The sequence below is a fragment of the Artemia franciscana genome, chromosome 7 (assembly GCF_032884065.1).
Source record: "Artemia franciscana chromosome 7, ASM3288406v1, whole genome shotgun sequence".
Classification (NCBI taxonomy): domain Eukaryota; kingdom Metazoa; phylum Arthropoda; class Branchiopoda; order Anostraca; family Artemiidae; genus Artemia; species Artemia franciscana.
Genome location: NC_088869.1, coordinates 29472213 through 29489956, shown reverse-complemented (window position 1 = coordinate 29489956; position 17744 = coordinate 29472213). Strand labels below are relative to the sequence as shown.

The 17744-nt window shown below is 37.0% G+C and overlaps 3 protein-coding genes across 5 annotated transcripts in view; 1 reads left to right on the top strand and 2 right to left on the bottom strand.

Moving 5' to 3' along the window:
- The window catches only part of LOC136029130 (uncharacterized), a 71270-nt gene extending 58790 nt beyond the window's left edge, over nt 1–12480 (top strand). For both annotated transcript variants that reach the window (XM_065707213.1, XM_065707212.1), the window contains 2 exons: nt 8805–8930; nt 12358–12480. In XM_065707213.1, coding sequence (XP_065563285.1) covers nt 8805–8896 — 92 coding nt within the window. In that variant the 3' untranslated portion in view covers nt 8897–8930; nt 12358–12480. The remainder of the gene's footprint in view (nt 1–8804; nt 8931–12357) is intronic.
- Nucleotides 1–17744, bottom strand: part of LOC136029129 (uncharacterized) — a 337007-nt gene that overhangs the window by 156158 nt on the left and 163105 nt on the right. The gene's annotated exons all lie outside the window — the stretch shown is intronic.
- LOC136029660 (uncharacterized) lies at nt 11191–11883 on the bottom strand. The gene has a single exon (XM_065708163.1). The coding sequence runs from the start codon at nt 11881–11883 to the stop codon at nt 11191–11193; it is 693 nt and encodes a 230-aa protein (XP_065564235.1).

Below are 17744 nucleotides of genomic sequence, written 5' to 3'. Positions count from 1 at the left end.
CATTCCTTTCATCCTAACGATTAACAGATAGACATTTAGCCGTATGATAATTAAACTAGTCCAACATTTAGGGGTTTTAAATTCAGAATTTAAATTGAACTCAAGAATTTGACTTTAAATAAGTTTCGATGCCCCATTTATATCCATGGCTTAATCTATAAAACGTCAATGGAATCTTTTTTTTTGTATTTTAATCCATGTCCCGATTTCCGGATCTTGTAATATGCTTTCCACCTCTGACTACCCTGTGAAGTTTCCTTGAGGTGTCAATACCCTGAGGTATCTTCCCTTCATTTCAATGCAATTCTTCCAAAACTATTTTGAAGCCTAGTTTTCTTTTTCCTTCGATGGCACCCGAAAGAAAGCTACCTTAGAATGAATCTGCCAAACTTGCAATTAAGCCTTATAAAAGTATGAAAGTTAAAGTTAGTAAAAAAGCTGATTTTTAGAGGTAGAATTTCAAAATTAAAACGCAGAGGGACTACCAATGGTAAGTAGCAGGATTTAATCCTTGTGATTTTTTTCTCCTGTATTCTGATAAATTTCTTGTTTTGTAGAAAACACGTAAATGTATTAAATCCGAACTTTCGAATGAAAGTTCAGTCTGGGTAGGCACAATACTACCTTACACATTGGTATATTACTAGCAAAAGCTTTTTTGGTTTCGTAAAATAAAGCCAGAGTTCAACGCCCAAAAAATTCTGCGAAAATATCTCCACGACAAAACAACCCTGCACACAAATCTAAATAAAGATTGGTTTCTGTTTTGAACCAAAATCTCTGATAACTCTCTAGCTTTCTATAAGTAGGGAGGAGAAAGGGAATATGTACCAATGTGTAAGGTATGTATTGTGGCTAGCCAAACTGAAGTTTCAATCGAAAGTTCGGTTTTGGCGTCGCCACTTACCTTACACATAGTTATATTATTAACACAAGCTTAGATTCCAACCGATTTGGTGGCAGGGTTGCCAACTTGCACACTGTTCGTGTGAAATGCACTCTTTTTTGAATTGCACTCTTGCACGCCACGGACCAGATTTGCACTTTTTACGAAATGATGATAGAAAAGGTATTAAGCGAAATAAAAAAAAACGTTACTTGACTTCACTACAGTGAAGTCAGCTATTGTTGACGACTAGTTACTTGGACCTCTTACATTCCGTTTAAAACATTTTGATAAAATGGAGACAAAACATTAACTAAACATTTGATGCAGTCAACTAAAGTTCAGTTTAAGATCAAAGTAATCAAAATAAACACTTGCAAATTTCAAACAGAGGATTACCCTTTAAGCTACAAAAAAGCCATTATTCAGAGGTTGATTTAAGTAGGAAGTCCTCTTAACTTTATTTTAAATACATTTAAAAAAATTGAATATAATATGATTATTGATCGAAGGGTAGCTTATAATTATTTGTAAATAGCGCAAGAGTGATCAAAAAAGTGAAAAGTAAGAAAATAAAAGTAAAAATAAAGTGTGGTCAGGAAAGTGCGCGCGCGGCTACCGCTGCGCTTGCAAATTTTTCCGCTTGCACTCTTTTATGGCTCTCATTTGCACTATTTTTGTGTCAGCAGTTGGCAATCCTGTTTGGTGTTTGGTTCCTAAAATCAGTTAATTTATCATTTAATTATAAACTCAAATAGTTTAATGTATAACTGTATAACTGCCTGCACCGCGGCAAATTTTTTAGCATCAACTCGATCTTCAGTTTCACGAAGATAATGTCGTCTAAGCGTAATCTCCGAAAACCAGACAGCAATTTTAATTTTATCCGCAAGTGGTACAAATTATGATAACACCCATGACGCTGCGATGGATCTTTTGTCATGTGCTTTTCCTTTGTTACCATCTTCTTCTGTTGTATCATATGTCATAGATATGGACTGTTTTATCCCAGATAAATTGTTCCCGCTGCTATTTCTCAGGATATTTTGATGGTAGACTGTCCTTGGGGCCGGGCAATTATACGGGCTAATCCCTGAGAAGATCTCTTCTCATAAACATCAATTTTGAGTACGCTCTAGAAAGAATATTTGAAAGATGCTTCTGACATCTATTGACAGAATCCAAGAACTTTTTAAGATTTCGGGATAGTGTCATGAGACACGCTCTCTGACTTTAAATTTTTAATGACAGTACCTAATGTAAGGTCACTGTATGACAGCATGCTCAGAGTCACTCGTGTGGAAGAATTCAAGGTCAAGAACGACTTTCTGTCAACCAATATGAACTTTTTGCGCTCTACTTGTCCAGTTGGTGGCAACAAAATGAGCTTCGGGTTGACACGTCGTGTCTGTGGAGTTAAAAATTTATCGTAACATTTATAAGCTCTCGCTCGGTCTGGGATGCCGAGAGGGTCAAAGAAAGTACCGCGTTTTGAAATGACATGTTCTTTAATATTATAAGTATATACTCTTACCCTGATATAGCATATTTGTAATTATACGCTGGAAGTAAATTCAGCTGTAATCACCAGAAAAACTTATTTCGTGCCAGAACAGACTTATAGTCCAACGCTGTTGTCTTTACAATGCTATGCAATGACGGTATGTACGTCCAAGGCGTCATGACCTTATTTAATGGTGGTTTTTATTCCCCAGGCGTTATCACCTTGTGTAATCACGGCCTTTACGCCCAAGGTGTTATGACCTTGTGTAATGGTGGCCTTTAAACCCAAAGTGTTATGACCTTATGTAATGCTCGGCTTTATGCCCAAGGCGTTATACCTTATGTTCTGACGGTCTGTACACCCAGCGTGTTATGACCATATGTAATGACGCCCTGTACATCCAAGGTATTATGGCCGTATGCAGTGAGTATTATACCATATGATAAATATTTGATTTAACGCACCCAAATGATTAAAATACAATTGAATATAAAATAAGACACAAAAAATTCATTTCAGTAATGTTTTGTTCCTTGATTTAAGCATAGGAAAAAAGGCATAGGCTAAGAAAAAAGGAAAACTTTTACTCAAAGATTCACAACAAGTGAATTTTGTTGTGGTGGAGGCCTATTCTGACCGCTAAAACCACACTGTACATATAGGGTACCAAACTAGCAGGCTACATGGCAATTTTCGATTTTACATATAAAAATATAATATACATATAATATACTCAAAGAAAACGTATCAAACACAAAGTGTGCTGCTAAAGTGTCGGTAGTTCTTTATGCTGCAGAGCTGCCAGCTGACAATGTCTAAAAAGGGGTAAGAATTAAGCAAAAAAGGGGAATCTTTACTCAAAGAGTGCAAAACAAAGAATTACGCGCACGGCGAAGGCCTATTTTGACCACTAAAACTGCAATGGACAAATGGGGTACCAAAGTAGTAGGCTTCCTTGTAGCCTGCTACAAAGGCTACGTTGTAGCCAAAGAAGCAGCATACAAATATATACTCAAAGAAAACTATGAAACAGAAGCTGTGCTGCTAAAGTGTTTGCACGTTTTTGTGCTGCAGGGTTGCCAGCTGACCAACGATCATCTTTAGGCATAGCAACAAGACCAGACGGTGATTTTCCCTCTCTTTAAAAGGTGTATAGGGCCGCAATCGTACAAATGAAGCCTATCAGAGGGATTGTTAACTCTTTTTTGGCTGCAGGTGACCGGAAACAATTGTAACTTGGCCCCAGGTATGGGACAGCGGCTAGTTGGCTCCAGGTACACGAGCAGTGGAAGATTGACTGCAGGTAACCTGGCAATGGCAGGCTGGCCGTAGGTATCCGGGCAGTGGCCAAAGGAATAGGGCATTGCTTGTATTCACAATGCTTATGCTGCTCACTATTAGGTGTTACGGCAAATTAAAATGCCTTAGGATTTTCAAATCTTTAAAAAAAAAGTTAAAATATTAAAAAAAAAAAATGTTAGGGCGGACTCGCTGCTTCAATGAGCCTTTTAATAATGAGTTGAATAATAAAGCTCAGTCTCTTTATAACTAAGAATAAATTTTTCCCTAAAAATATGCAAATGTTAGAAATCACCTCCAAATTTTCTCAAATAATTCGAAAAGAACTTTAGCTGACTTTACTGTAGTCAAGTCAGATACTCTAACGTAGCAGCCAAAATTGGTAAACACATTTTTTAATCTGATTAAACAAATATAATATTTTGCAGCAAAATATAGCTTGCAACAGACAAGGGCAACTATATTTGTGAGATACAGATCCATAGATCAACGACGTAGATGTTACATCCTTATGTAAAGGTATTCAGTACGCCGCAGGGCCTTATGATCTTAAATAATGACAGTCTACGCTCTAAGCGTTATGACCTTTTGGTAATGAACGGTCTGTTATGATCTTATGTAACGAGGATCTATACGTCCTCACCGTCATGACCTTTAGGCATACACTCAATTTATACTATATACGCAATTATATGAAAACTTAGTAGCAATGACAGTTATTAGGTATCAGTTACAATTCCCTATCAATTAAACTAGCTAATTCGCAATTTGAACATTAACCAAATTATATGTGAGCAGACTAATAACCTTTAAATGTTTTCTCAACCCTATTAAGGGTTTACATTCGTCAAATAAGACATACACCAGCCATCAGAACCAACAGCTTTTAATGATGGCTTTATAATCTGTAGGTCAAAGTATGGCCATGTGTAAAAGTGATATACCGTTTTAACATGCCCACAATCATTAAAACACAAATAATTTACATACATCTGACATAAACTAAACTACAATCTGAATCAAAGTACGCAGAACTTAGTCCTGAGAAATCACCTTGTATGGGATTTTGTCCGTTGAACTTCGACCCTCTCGCACAAGACTTTGGATTTGTTTGTAGCGTTGTTTTGTCGAGGAGATTTTTTCATGGAATTTTGTGGATGCTGAACTCCGGCTTTGTGTTGCGAAACCGAAGAAGCTTTAGTTAATAATATACCAATGTGTATGGTAAGTGGTGATGCCAAATCTGCATTCAGACCTTCAAACTATATAGTTAAGACGATCATTCTATCCACTGTAGTACTAATAAAACTACAGTGACAAAAAAAACCTTACAAGCAATGATACACCGTGGCGAGATTTCAAATGTAATAGTCTCAACAGGAAATAATGACAACCTTCGTCCACAGGCCAATAGATACGATTAACTTCGCAACAGAAGAGTATGTAAGAACTAACTCAGTCTAGGTATCTTTCATTGATGCAAATTATCTTTTTCTGTTTAGCCGTGTAAGATAAAAAAAATATATTGAAATTGTCAATAGGTGCTCTTAGATAAAACTGGAACACTGTGATAATACCATCCTTTGCACGAATTTACACTGTCACCACTACTCCGAGAGTAACAAAACGATAAACACTAAGGACATGGCTCGTCAAGTGACTAGAGCGCAAATAAGCTAACTCTTTTTTTTTGTCAAGCAGGATTCTAGGTAGACTAAAATCTTATCCAATAGCAGTAGTTTGTTTTCACATCTTTGAATAACTTTAACACATTAAACATTTAGAAACAAAGTTGCCAGCTTGCACACTATTCTTGTGAAGGGCACTCTTTACATCAGAGGGGATGTGGAAGAGTGAAAATCATTCCTTTTTTGGTGTTATTTTTCTTCAATTTTAACATCACTAGTTGGAAACTTCGTCAGAAGTGTAATTAAGCCATGGAACAGGTTATCAACTTAGACATTTTTCATTTGAAATACACTTTTTTATACCTCAGAAATGATGCGCAAGCAGCGGCAACCGTGTGCTGGCAAATTTTTGATTTTCATTCTTTTTGAGCAAGAATAACCCTTTTTTGTCTTTACGACGACAGCAATTGGTAACTTGTGTATGTGTGTGTGAAACCCTGGCAACGGAGAGAATAGACACATGACCTGTGTCTATTCTCTCCGTTGAACTGTGCTATAGACACTCCTGTGTCTATTCTCTGAACTGTGCAGAGAATTCTGCACAGTTCAAGGATCAACGTAATCTAGTTGACTCTACTAGACGAAAGAAAATGCGAAACTTTTATGGCGAAGAATTTAAGAAAAATGTATCAAACCCTAAAGCCACTTGGAAAATTATTAATGAAGTGATCAGAGGTAGTCCTGCTCCACAACAGTATAGCCTAAATGTTGGTGGCGAAATAGTTCGAGATCTTGACAAAGTATGTGATTTGTTTGCTTATCATTTCTCGAAGATTGGTGAAACTGTTCAGAGTGAAGCAGCAGTGAACAACGAGTTACTAATAGAAGAATCAACTTTTGAAGACCTAAGAGGTCAAGATTTTGAAATGAATTTGGAACCCTGCGATTCTGTAGAAATAGAGAAGATTGTTTCTTCAATAAAATCAAACAGTGCTGGGACCGATGGCCTCAACTAACGAACTCTAAAATCAGTGCTTCCGTATATTCTTCCAGTACTAGTATTTTCAATAAATCTGTCAATGGCAGAGGGTCAATTTGCCTGTTTGCTGAAAATGGCCAAAGTCATCCCGCTTCCGAAGTCTGGGACTCTAAGTGACCTTTCAAGTTGGAGACCTATATCAATACTACCCATCATTTCAAAGCCATATGAAAAAATAGTGCACAAAAGACTATATGAGCATCTAACAAATTGCGGATAGAAAAAGACATTCAACTGTGCATGCCGCTTTAAATTTAATTGATAAGGTAAACGGTTCCCTGAAAAAAAAATATTTTTGCATGACAATTTTCATTGATTTTAAGAAAGCTTTTGATACTGTTGATTTTGGAATTTTGTTGGATAGATTGTCGAAGTTAGGTGTTAGGAATAAGTGTTTAAGTTGGTTTGAGTCGTATTTGCGAGGCAGAAGTGTAAAAGTCGTAATAAATAATGAAGTTTCACAAGCTTACCCATTGAATTGCGGAGTGCCACAAGGTTCTGTCCTAGGTCCTCTTTTATTTTTAATTTATGTAGATAGTATGAGATTTTTTGTCCCTGGTTAATTAACGTCGTTTGCTGATGACACTGCTATAACTGTTATTGCCAAATCGTTGCCGGACTTGATAGACCGAGCAAACAGTGCTTTAAAGGGACTACATACGTTTGTTACACTCAGTAAACTTGCTGTTAATGCTTCAAAAACAAGTTACATGGTTTTTAGAAGGACTGGTGAGCCCCAAGATTTACCTTCAGATATTAAGTACAGTGGTGTTTAAAACAAGTCCGAGAAACGCGTTACCTCGGGTTTCTTCTTGACTTCAAACTGAGTTGAAAGGCGCACAGTGACCTAATTTCCTGCAAAGTGTCAAGGAGAGTTAGAATGCTGTGGCGTCTAAAAAATGTGCTTCCTTTGAAAGTTTTAATGTCACTGTACCATACTTTAATAGCGTCGTATATAAATTATGGTTGTTTAATCTGGGCTAATAACTTTCAGTCTAATTACAGGAGAGTTCAAGTGCAACAGAATAAGGCAATTAGAATTCTAGGAAATTATGATCGTGGAAGCGCTAGCACTGTGTCTATATATAAGAAGTTTGATCTTTTGGATGTTGGAAAAATCAGAGACATGCAGATTGGTATTTTAGTATATCAGTGTCTACATAATTTAGGGCCTGATATTTTTAATGATTTTTTTTATCTTGGGTTCTTCCTATCATAATTATGACACGCGAAATTCAAATAATTTTGTTCATGAGTTTCGGAATACTTCCCGGTCGGCTCATGTCATCAGATACATGGGACCGTCCGTCTGGAATCCATTCCCACAGCAAGTTAAGGAATCAGAAAGTATGCCTCAGCTGAAACGACACCTCAAGGCCCATCTTCTGAACAATTGTAATGTTGAGTATTTTAGATTGAGAGAAGGGTATCTCCCCCCCATTTTGTTAAATTGACCATTAGTTTTTGCTTTGTTTTCTTTTTTGTGTTTTTTTCTTTTTTTGTAGTTTATTTATCTTATTTATTTTTCTTTTTGATGTAAGTGAAATATTTTAAAGAAATAGATCGTTTTTGATGTCAGCTATGCTTACAGGCCATTGCGGCCTATTTTTTTTAGCTGATGAATGAAAGTTTATTGTATTGTTTTTTGAATAAAATTACCTACCTACCTATCTGCTCCAGCAGTAATTGAAACTCTACAGAATGAGATTTTGACGAAAATGATAATATCAAAAGAATGTCGTTGTCACGGTAATTCTAAATACATATAGGTAATCACCTTTCAACTTCTGATAAGCTTTATGAATATCGTTCTAATTTCAGAGGTCATTTTGTCACAAGGTTGATTTATAGTATATTCTCAGTTGGCAGAATGTATGTGACCATGTAAGCGATTAGGCCGTAAAAGGGAATTTTATTCCCCAGCTGTTGTCGAATATTTGCGTTGTGAAGTAACCGATTATATGGACTTTTTTCGGCGGCTTAGGTGCATATTGTTGGCTTTTATGTAAATCTGTTATTTCTTTTTAATGTATTGTTTATGCACTATTTTCGTTATTATAAAATCCTTTCGTTTTTGCCCCTTGCCCGGTAAATTTTTATTTTAATAAGTACTAGATGATAGCGAGAAATTCGCGAGGAGTAAAATTTTTCTAGCGAATACTCCCTTAAAAATGTAAAATTAACGACCTGAAAACTATTTCCCTGTGCATAGAAAAATGAACTCCAAGGTGACCGTTTTGAACCCTTTGTTGTGGCCTTGGAGTATTTGATACTTCTCTGGGGTGGGAAACTTAAACAAAAGGTGCCCCCTGGTATTGCACACAAATGGAATAAATACAGAGGAAAGAGGAAAGCGTATAACGGAAATATTTTTAGTTATTTGTACCCGTTTTTTTGGCTCAATTTTGTATTCCAATATCTTATCTATTTCATTGTTTATTGTTCTAGCGATTGGTTTTTGCCAAGTTTTGGCATTTTGTCCTTACAAACACGAGCATCCAATGGATTCAAGAAGTCCTAGTGTCGAAGACGTCGAATAAGTGCATCTTCTTCAGCTACGTGGAAAACTATAAGGTAATTTAGAAGGGCGGAAGTTCTGAGGGTACATTCAGTTGTGCAAAGCTTACATAATATAGGTTCTCTGGGACTTTTTGAGCTATTTTCAGATGGTATCAAACTTTTTTTTTGTAAGGAGTGCTCCCTCTTGTTTTTATGGCACTTGATATCTACCAAGTGACATATAGCGATCGCAAATTCTGTCGGTCTCTCCGGGTTTTGCTACTTTAGGCACTTTCAGGTAAGCTAGGACGATGAAATTTGGCAGTCATATTTGGAACCACACCAGATTAAATTAGAAATTATCGTTTCCCTGATTCGACCATCTGGGGGGGGGGGGTTAAATCGGAAAAATTAGAAAAAATAAGGTATTTTTAACTTAGGAACGGGTGATCAGATCTTAATGAAATTTGATGTTTGGAAAGATATCGTGTCTCAGAGCTCTTATTTTAAATCCCGACCGGATCCGGTGACATTGGGGGGATTGGGGGGGGGGGTAAAATCTTGGAAAACGCTTAGAGTGGAGGGATCGGGATGAAATTTGCTGGGGAAAATAGGCACATGTCCTAGATACGTGATTGACATAATTGGAACGGATACACCCTCTTTGGAGGATTTGGGGGGGGGAGGTTAATTCTGATTAATTAAAAAAATAAGGTATTTTTAACTTACGAAGGAGTGATCAGATCTTAATGAAATTTTTTATTTAGAAAGACCTCGTAACTCATATCTCTTATTTTAAATCCTGACCGGATCCAGTGTCATTGGGGGGGGGCGGAAATCTTGGAAACGCTTAAAGCGGAGAGATCAGGATGAAACTTGGTGGGAAGAATAAGCACAAGTCTAAGATATGTGACGGAAATAATTGGACCAGATCCGCTCTCATTGGTGGAGTTTCGGGGGGAGGGGAGTAATTCGGAAGATTTGAAAAAATGAGGTATTTGTAATTAGCGAATGGGTGATCAGATCTTGATTAAATTTGATCTTTAGAAGAGGAAACCGGATTTCTTGGAAAATGCTTAGAGTGGAGAGACTGAGATGAAACTTGATGGGAAGAATAAGCAAAAGTTATAAATATGTGATTGACATAATTGGAACGTTCTCTTTAGGGGAGCTGTGGGTAGCCAATTTGGAAAAACTAGACAAAAAAAAAAATTAAACCCTTATAAAAGTCGTAGATACGTGATTGACGTAACCGGACTGGATCCACTCTCTTTGGGGGAGTTAGAGAGTGGGGCTCAGTGCTCTGGGGAAATGGCGCTTCTGGACGTGCTAGGATGATGAAAATTGGTAGGTGTGTCAGGGAGCTGCACAAATTGACTTGATAAAGCTGTTTTCCCAGATTCGCCCATTTGGGGGGCTGAAGGGAGAGGAAAAATTAGAAGCTCTAAATCAGAACTCTTATTTTAAATCACGACCGGCATTAAGCTTCTGATTTTCCTTTTAAATCAATCTATTGATTCTTAGAATTTTGTCAGAGCTCATACCATACTCTCTCTCTCTCTCTCTGTCTCTCTCTCTGTCTCTCTCTCTCTCTCTCTCTCTCTCTCTCTCTCTCTCTCTCTCTCTCTCTCTCTCTCTCTCTCTCTCTCTCTCTCTCTCTCTCTCTCTCTCTCTCTCTCTCTCTCTCTCTCTCTCTCTCTCTCTCTCTCTCTCTGTGTCCTTCTATCTATTTTAGATTTGAAATAGCACTAATGATTCAACAAAGAATAAAAAAAACGACGAATAGGTTCAAAAAAAATCTTGGTAAAAAAAACTTCAAACGAGACACAATAAAAAAAAGGAATAACTTTTTGTTTAAGGAGTAAAAACTAAGTAGTTGTTTTGGGGGAGGCAGCTTCAAAGCAAAAAGAGTCGGCTTGGTCATAAGGATATTCGGTCCTTAATCTACGGCCCCTAGTCTACGAATTAACATAACATGAAAAACAAGAAGAAGAAAAAAGAAAGAAAGAAAACTAAAATAAACGAATCTAATAAATAGTACAATCAAAGGCAATAATCAAGTATAAATATCAAATACACATATACCTTAAGGTTAAAAGAATTTACAGAACAAAAATATAATTATAACATTAAGCTTTAAAAAAAGAAAACAAATTGTCCTCATTTGTGTTCTTCTTCCGAGTTTTATCGTCTTAAGTTAAGTCGGCTTTGGATCTTCCCGCAGTGGAATGCTGACTGTGTGCCTAGTATATTCATCATTATAAAGTGCTGCCGACTTTGGGCAAAACTATGTAATAAATCATATTTATGCAACTAGCCTAGTATAAGGATTGCTCTAGTTGAAAATTTTGATAAATAGATCGGGCTTCATCACACTTGACTTGACTTTATGCTCCTGCCGAAATGCTTCCAGTGTCGAGAGTGATGCTACATGGTGCCTCCATTTGGACTTGTCTCTTGCAAGGATGTGGACGTCCCCCTGAATATTTGCCATGACTAAGAAGGCACCTATCGTTTCCTTCCATCTGGCTGGGGAACAAACTCTTGGGCGTTTCCCACCGTGCAGCACGGGATCAAAGTAAAAAATCGTTCGTGCGGGAGTGTCGGGGGACATGCGAAGGAGATGTCCGTACCAGCGTAGTGTTCGTTGGGCGAGTTGGACTAAGAAGGGCGTTTGAGCAGTTAACGCCAGGAGGTTCTCGTTGCTAACAAAATCGTGCCAGGGTTGTCCTTCAATGCGGCGAAGATGTTTTGTTTGGGCTATATTTACGGTCCTAAGCACAGACTGAGTAGCTAGCCAGGTTTTGTCTCGGTAAAGAAGCACGGATCTTACCAAAGCATTGTATATGCGCATCTTGGTCCTACAGCTGATAGAAGTTTTCCTCCAAAAGGCACTTAGTCTTCCCACTACTGCTGATGCTTTGGCAATTCGGTGCATTAGATCCTTGAGGATTGATCCATCATTTGAGAGGATAGGGCCAAGGTAAGTAAATTCCTCAACAATCTCAGCTGGTTTGTCTCCGACCATTAGGACTGGAGGGGGACGTGGTGAGTTACGGGGTTCAACAAACATCACTTTTGTCTTCTATCAATTAATCGACAGCCCTATCTTTAAGGCTTCATCAGCAAGGATCTGTAGGGCTTCTGTGAGCTTCGACGGTGAATCGGAGACAAGAGCAAGTTCCTCCGCATTGTCAGCGTCTAGAAGTACTCTATTGCCGTAATGCAACCCAAACTGGAGGCGGTTTATGGTCCGAATCATAATGTAGTCGACGACACAATTAAATCGCTCTGGAGTAGCAGCACAACCCTGTCAAACTCCAGTATTGATTTCAAAAGATGAGCTGCGTCTGCCATTGACTTGCACGCAGTGGTAGTGATCCTTAAAATGACTAGAACCGGCACAAAACAAAACCTACCAAGGTCTGTGATATTAAATACTTTTATTGTAACTGGATTTCTATTATACACTCATATTGCTCTAAAAGATTTTTTTTTTCAGTCATTAAGGTGTAAGGCTTACTACGTTGACAGTGGCTGCTGTGATGCTCCTGTGATTGTTTTTATTTTTATAGTTCTACTGATTTCAAATTTGTAAATAAATAAACCGATATATACAATGCTATTTGAAAAATGCAGTTTTTTTTAGCAAGACTTAGGGCAAGTGGCTTTAAGTCTTCTTCTTATAAATTTTTTAAAGAGGTTTAAAACCTATTTTAATATCAACGGCTTAAACCATTTGATCTCATTTCAATGTTAGAGAGAGAGAGAGAGAGAGATAGTGAGAGAGAGGGGAGAGAAATAGAGAGAGGGAATAAAGATAGAGAGGGCAGAGAGACAGAGATAGATAGAGAAGGGGGAGAGATACAGAGAGGGAAGAGAGAGAGGGGGGAGAGAAAGAGAGAGGGGATCAAAGAATGATCGTAAAAACTATGGAATGGGCTCATTGGATTGGTAACCAGAAGTTGTATTGCCCTTTTTGAGATTCAGAGAGATTGTAGGGTGGCTAGCCCCCCCCCCCCATATCTCGTTTTTCCTGAAATGCATCTGATAGAAATTTTGAGGTGGCCATTTGTTGTCGTAGAAACTTTGAAAACAGCTCAACAACAACAAGTTTAATTAGCTAGAAACTTTATTTTTCTGGAAGCTTGAAAATATAACCAGCTAGTTTTGAAGAGATTTTGTGCAATCTGCAATTCACGAATTTTATCTGTCAACTTCAAGTTCTGCGGTTTCTTTTCATAAGAAAAAACTTTCATTCACTTTTTGTATTATTTTGCAAGTGGACAATTTATCAAATTTAGTCATATAATTGACCATAACATTAATACTCCCTAATTAACACTCTGCAAAAAAAACCCACCTCTGCCCTCCGAGGAAAATATCCTCAAAAAACATTCTCCCTGATGCAAAATTATTCAAAAAATTTACTACCCACTGAAAGTTCCCCTAGACAATCCCCTCCCCCTGCGGAAAACTCCAATGAAAAATGTCCCTGAATTTCCCAATAGCAAATACTATCTTTAAGAAATGGACAAATTGCAAAACTTAAAAAGGCACTTTAGGCAAATTTCAAAACCTCAAAAGGTGCGTTTTAATACCGACGAATCTTTGGTTTCCCCATCAGATAAATACAGAATTATTTTTAAGGCAGAGACAAGAAGAGAATGAATGTTGTAGTATAGTCCCCAAGGGCGTCACCTGGATATTTTTTGTGGGGGGGGATGCAAACGAAACAAAAAAAATACATAAAAATATCAAATTGATATCTACTCCCTTATGATTTCTGGGAATATTTCTGGCGTATGCTGTTGTTATGGAAATAAAGAGTAAGATTAAACCCCAAAATGAGCGAAATTTACTCCGTATAGGAAGGGCTATTCCTGCCTCATCCACACCTTCACCTCATGGTCACAAAAAAATCTTCAGATGGTGCTCATTAGATCAGAAATTAAGAGTTCAAGTACCTTTTTTTAAAAACCGTAACTAATTTTACACAAATGACCCGGGGGGGGGGGGGGTCCGAGGGAACGTTTTTAACGTGTGGTATTTTTCATTAGGAGTATTTTCCGGGAGGATAATTTCCCTTAGGAACATTTTTTGCGAGGGTAGTTTTCGAAAATTGTGTTGTGGGAAGGGGGGGGGGGGTAATCGCATCTACCTGTTTTTCAAACAGTTCTAGATAAAAAAAAAGTAAAAAGTAAAAAGGAGCAACTTGACAAAATAGTAGCAGAGTTCGTTAAGACCTAATTTTAAAACTTAAAACTAATAGAAATTTTTGCGTAGGCTACACCATCTCAAAACCTCGCTCGAAAATCACACCATCATATTCAGCGTATCAGAGAACCCCACTGCAGGATTTTCAAGCTCCTATCTACGAAAATGAGGAATTGTGTATATTTTTGCCAGAAGACGGATCACGGATTTGTTTATTCGTTTTTTTTTTCAGGGGTAATTTTATCGACCCAGTGACCCTACAATGTCGCAAGAGGACTAATTCTAACGGAAATTAAAATTTATAGTGCCCTTTTTAAGTGACAAAAGATATTAGGTCTAAGTTACAAACTTTGACCATTGTTTATATATAGTAAGGGTTATTGGAAGTGTACAGTCGTTTTCAGGGAGATTTTTCGTATTGAGAGGAAGGGAGTAGGGGGAGGGGAGGAAGTTAAGTGGGAGGATCTTTCCATGGAGGAGTTTGTCATGTGAGAAGAGAATTTCCATGAAGGGGCTGTATGATTTTCTAGCATTAATTAAATAAAAATGAGAAAAAAATTCAGCTGAAAGTATGCAGCAGCATTAATACATAAGAAGAACGGAATTTAATATGTAAATAAGGGGGTTAATCTCCTCCATAATACCTTGCTCTTTATGCTAAAGTATTTTTCATTAATCTTAACTATTTATTCTACGGCCTTTGTGATTCAGGGGTCATTATTAAAGAATTGGGACAAAATTCAAGTTTTAGTGAAAAGAACGAGGTATCGACGAGGGGGCGAACCCCCTCATTTACGTAATAAAAACATACAAATATACAAGTTCGTTACACAAGTTAATTCGTAAGTTACGTATATTTATTACTAACAAAAATGTTCGTAAAAAAAGTCCTAGTTGCCTTTTTAAGTAATCAAAAATTGGAGGACAACTAGGCCTCCTCCTCCTCCACCCCCTTTTTTATCCAAACCGTCCGATCAAAACTGTGAAAAAGCCATTTAGCCAAAAAAAAAATTAATATGCAAATTTCGTTTTAATTATTCATGTGTGGTGATCCAAAATGAAAACTTGCTTTAATTAAAAACTTTCGGGAATCAAATAAAAAAAACTAGCTTTTGTTATTTCATATACGGAAATTATTCCGTATATGAAAGAGGTTATCCCCTCCTCAACGACTCGATCTTTACGCTAAAGTTTTTTATTGATTTAAAAAGTAGAGTTGTAAGAAAGAGTCAAACTTTAGCGAAAAGAGCAAGGTGTTGAGAAGGGGACAACCCCTTTCATATATAGAATAATTTCTGATTGTTTTAACGTCGCTCCTTACTTGCAATTATAAAAACCATTTTTTGGTATTTAATGAATAGCTGAGTCAAACTCAAAACGAGCAAAAATTAACGTGAGTAGGGCTGATAATCCCCGTGCCTTCTCAAGACCAGAACACAATTTGCGCTTAACTGAAAACAAAATACGCTTCAAGTTAATATGTATACATAATAATGTAAACCAGTCTTGAGATGTGACTTTGTCGCCTTTTTGAAAATCTTCATGTTCATATACAATTTTGATTTATTTGAACATCCGGCAAAATATTAATTGAATATTAAGAACTTATGCATCAAAACTACTCTTCATAGAAAATGTTGGCTAAACAATCATATGTGCCTTCTCAAGACCAGAACACAATTTGCGCTTAACTGAAAACAAAATACGCTTCAAATTAATATGTATACTTAATAATGCAAACCAATCTTGAGATGTGACTTTGTCGCCTTTTTGAATATCTTCATGTTCATATATAATTTTGATTTATTTGAACATCCGGCAAAATATTAATTGAATATTAAGAACTTATGCAACAAAACTACTCTCGATAGAAAATGTTGGCTAAACAATCATATCTTGTTCATATTTTTACTTAAAATCGAATATTTGAATTCTCAAGCAGATAACTAAAAAAAGCTGGAAACTTCCAACCAATTTACAAGTATTGGTAAATTTACTTTTACAGCAAGAAATAGTTTTCAATTTACCTTCTAATTAGCATTTGGAATTATTCAAGAGGAATATGGGTGGGAATCGGCCAGGGAGAGGAGGAATTTCCACGAGGTGGAATTTTCCAGGGGAAAAATTTTCGGGGAGGGGGGAGAATACGCTGAAAGAATGAACATAAACTCTTAAAACGGCCTCTTTGACTTTTGGAAATCTCTGGAACCTTCCAGGTGTGACCACAAAGCCAGCTTGGGTTTTATTATTTAAATAGGGTTACAGCTTGGTTATCAAAAGCTCTTTTGACCACCAATCTTATTCAGTATTTTTGTGTTTATTTTGAAAATTGCCGATATATTATACTAACTTTAAAACTGCCTATTAAATAGCAATTAGGCTTGCATAACCTCTGAATCTCATTGATATTCTAGGCCTGTGTTAATATTATAGCAAATAAATATGATACGGGTACTGTCCCCGAATTTTTGGGCGATGTGATTTTTTAAAGATAGTGAATTCCTCATAGTTACGCACAAAGAAAAATATTCATTAGACTGCAGGCCAGGTCAAAACTTAAACACAATGTCACTAGAAGCTGAATACGAAGTAAACACGAAATAACACAATAAAAATACGGTAAAGTCACCTCTTTTAAAGGACCAGTGCTGATTAATAAGAAGAAAGCTTTGTCAATTAGCAATAACGTTCAAAAAATATCTATCTTAAAATTTTGATTGGATGTGTTGGGGGAAATGGTGGGTGCGGGAGGAGGGTTAGAATAGTGGGCGTGGGAGGGATTTAGAATATTGGGTGTTGGAGGGGGGTTCAAGCTTCTGATTAACAATCCAACGAGAACCCCGGTTGTAAGTTATGCCCTGGGGGTATATAAGTTATATATAGAAAAAGGGATTATATAAACTTCGGAGGGCATCATTGGATCGGTAATCAGAAGCTATAGCTCCCCCTCCCGCGCCCACCATTATAAACCCCTCCCACTTACAGCCAGTCACACTTTACAAGAAACCCACTTACAACCCATTTTTTTCTTCTTCACTTCCATTGCTAATTCGTTCCATTCCTTGTTGTTGCATGTATTGTAAACGCATATTTCTTTGCTATTCACTTTTGTTTTGACTTGTTTCAATTCTTGTTGCGGCTCATCCTCAAAACGGATATTTCTTTGTTCTTCAAATTTGTTTTGACTCATTGCAATTTCTATATTGCAATGATCTGACTACATATCTTTTTTGTTCTTCATTTTTGTTTACGATTACTTTAGACATCTGTTCAATAACCTTTACCTTAGGTACTCAGATTAGTCTGATCCGCCAGACCGTATTGGTCTTGCCGCGTTGCATGGTTTAGATGTCATCCGTTACATGTCATCCACAAACTTCCATCAATCAGCTGATTCATTATCAAGTTTGTTAATCATTACCAAAAATAGTAAAGGACCTAAAAGCGTACCCTGCGGAACTCCACAAGAAATAGAGTGCGAATCAAAATAAACAGTTTTGTATTTAACAACTTGAATCCTATTTGACAGAAAATATACAATAATATTGACTAGAAAATGGGGTACATTAAATTCATTCAGCAATTTGTCAACTAAAACATTACGACTAACCAGATCAAAAGCCTTTGAAGGTCAATTAAAAGGAGATTGAGCCAGGTATCTGGCTCATCAAG

Bases quoted from the DNA above. Each gene is read 5' to 3' on its own strand.
- LOC136029660 (XM_065708163.1), bottom strand. From the start codon at position 11,883: ATGGTCGGAGACAAACCAGCTGAGATTGTTGAGGAATTTACTTACCTT.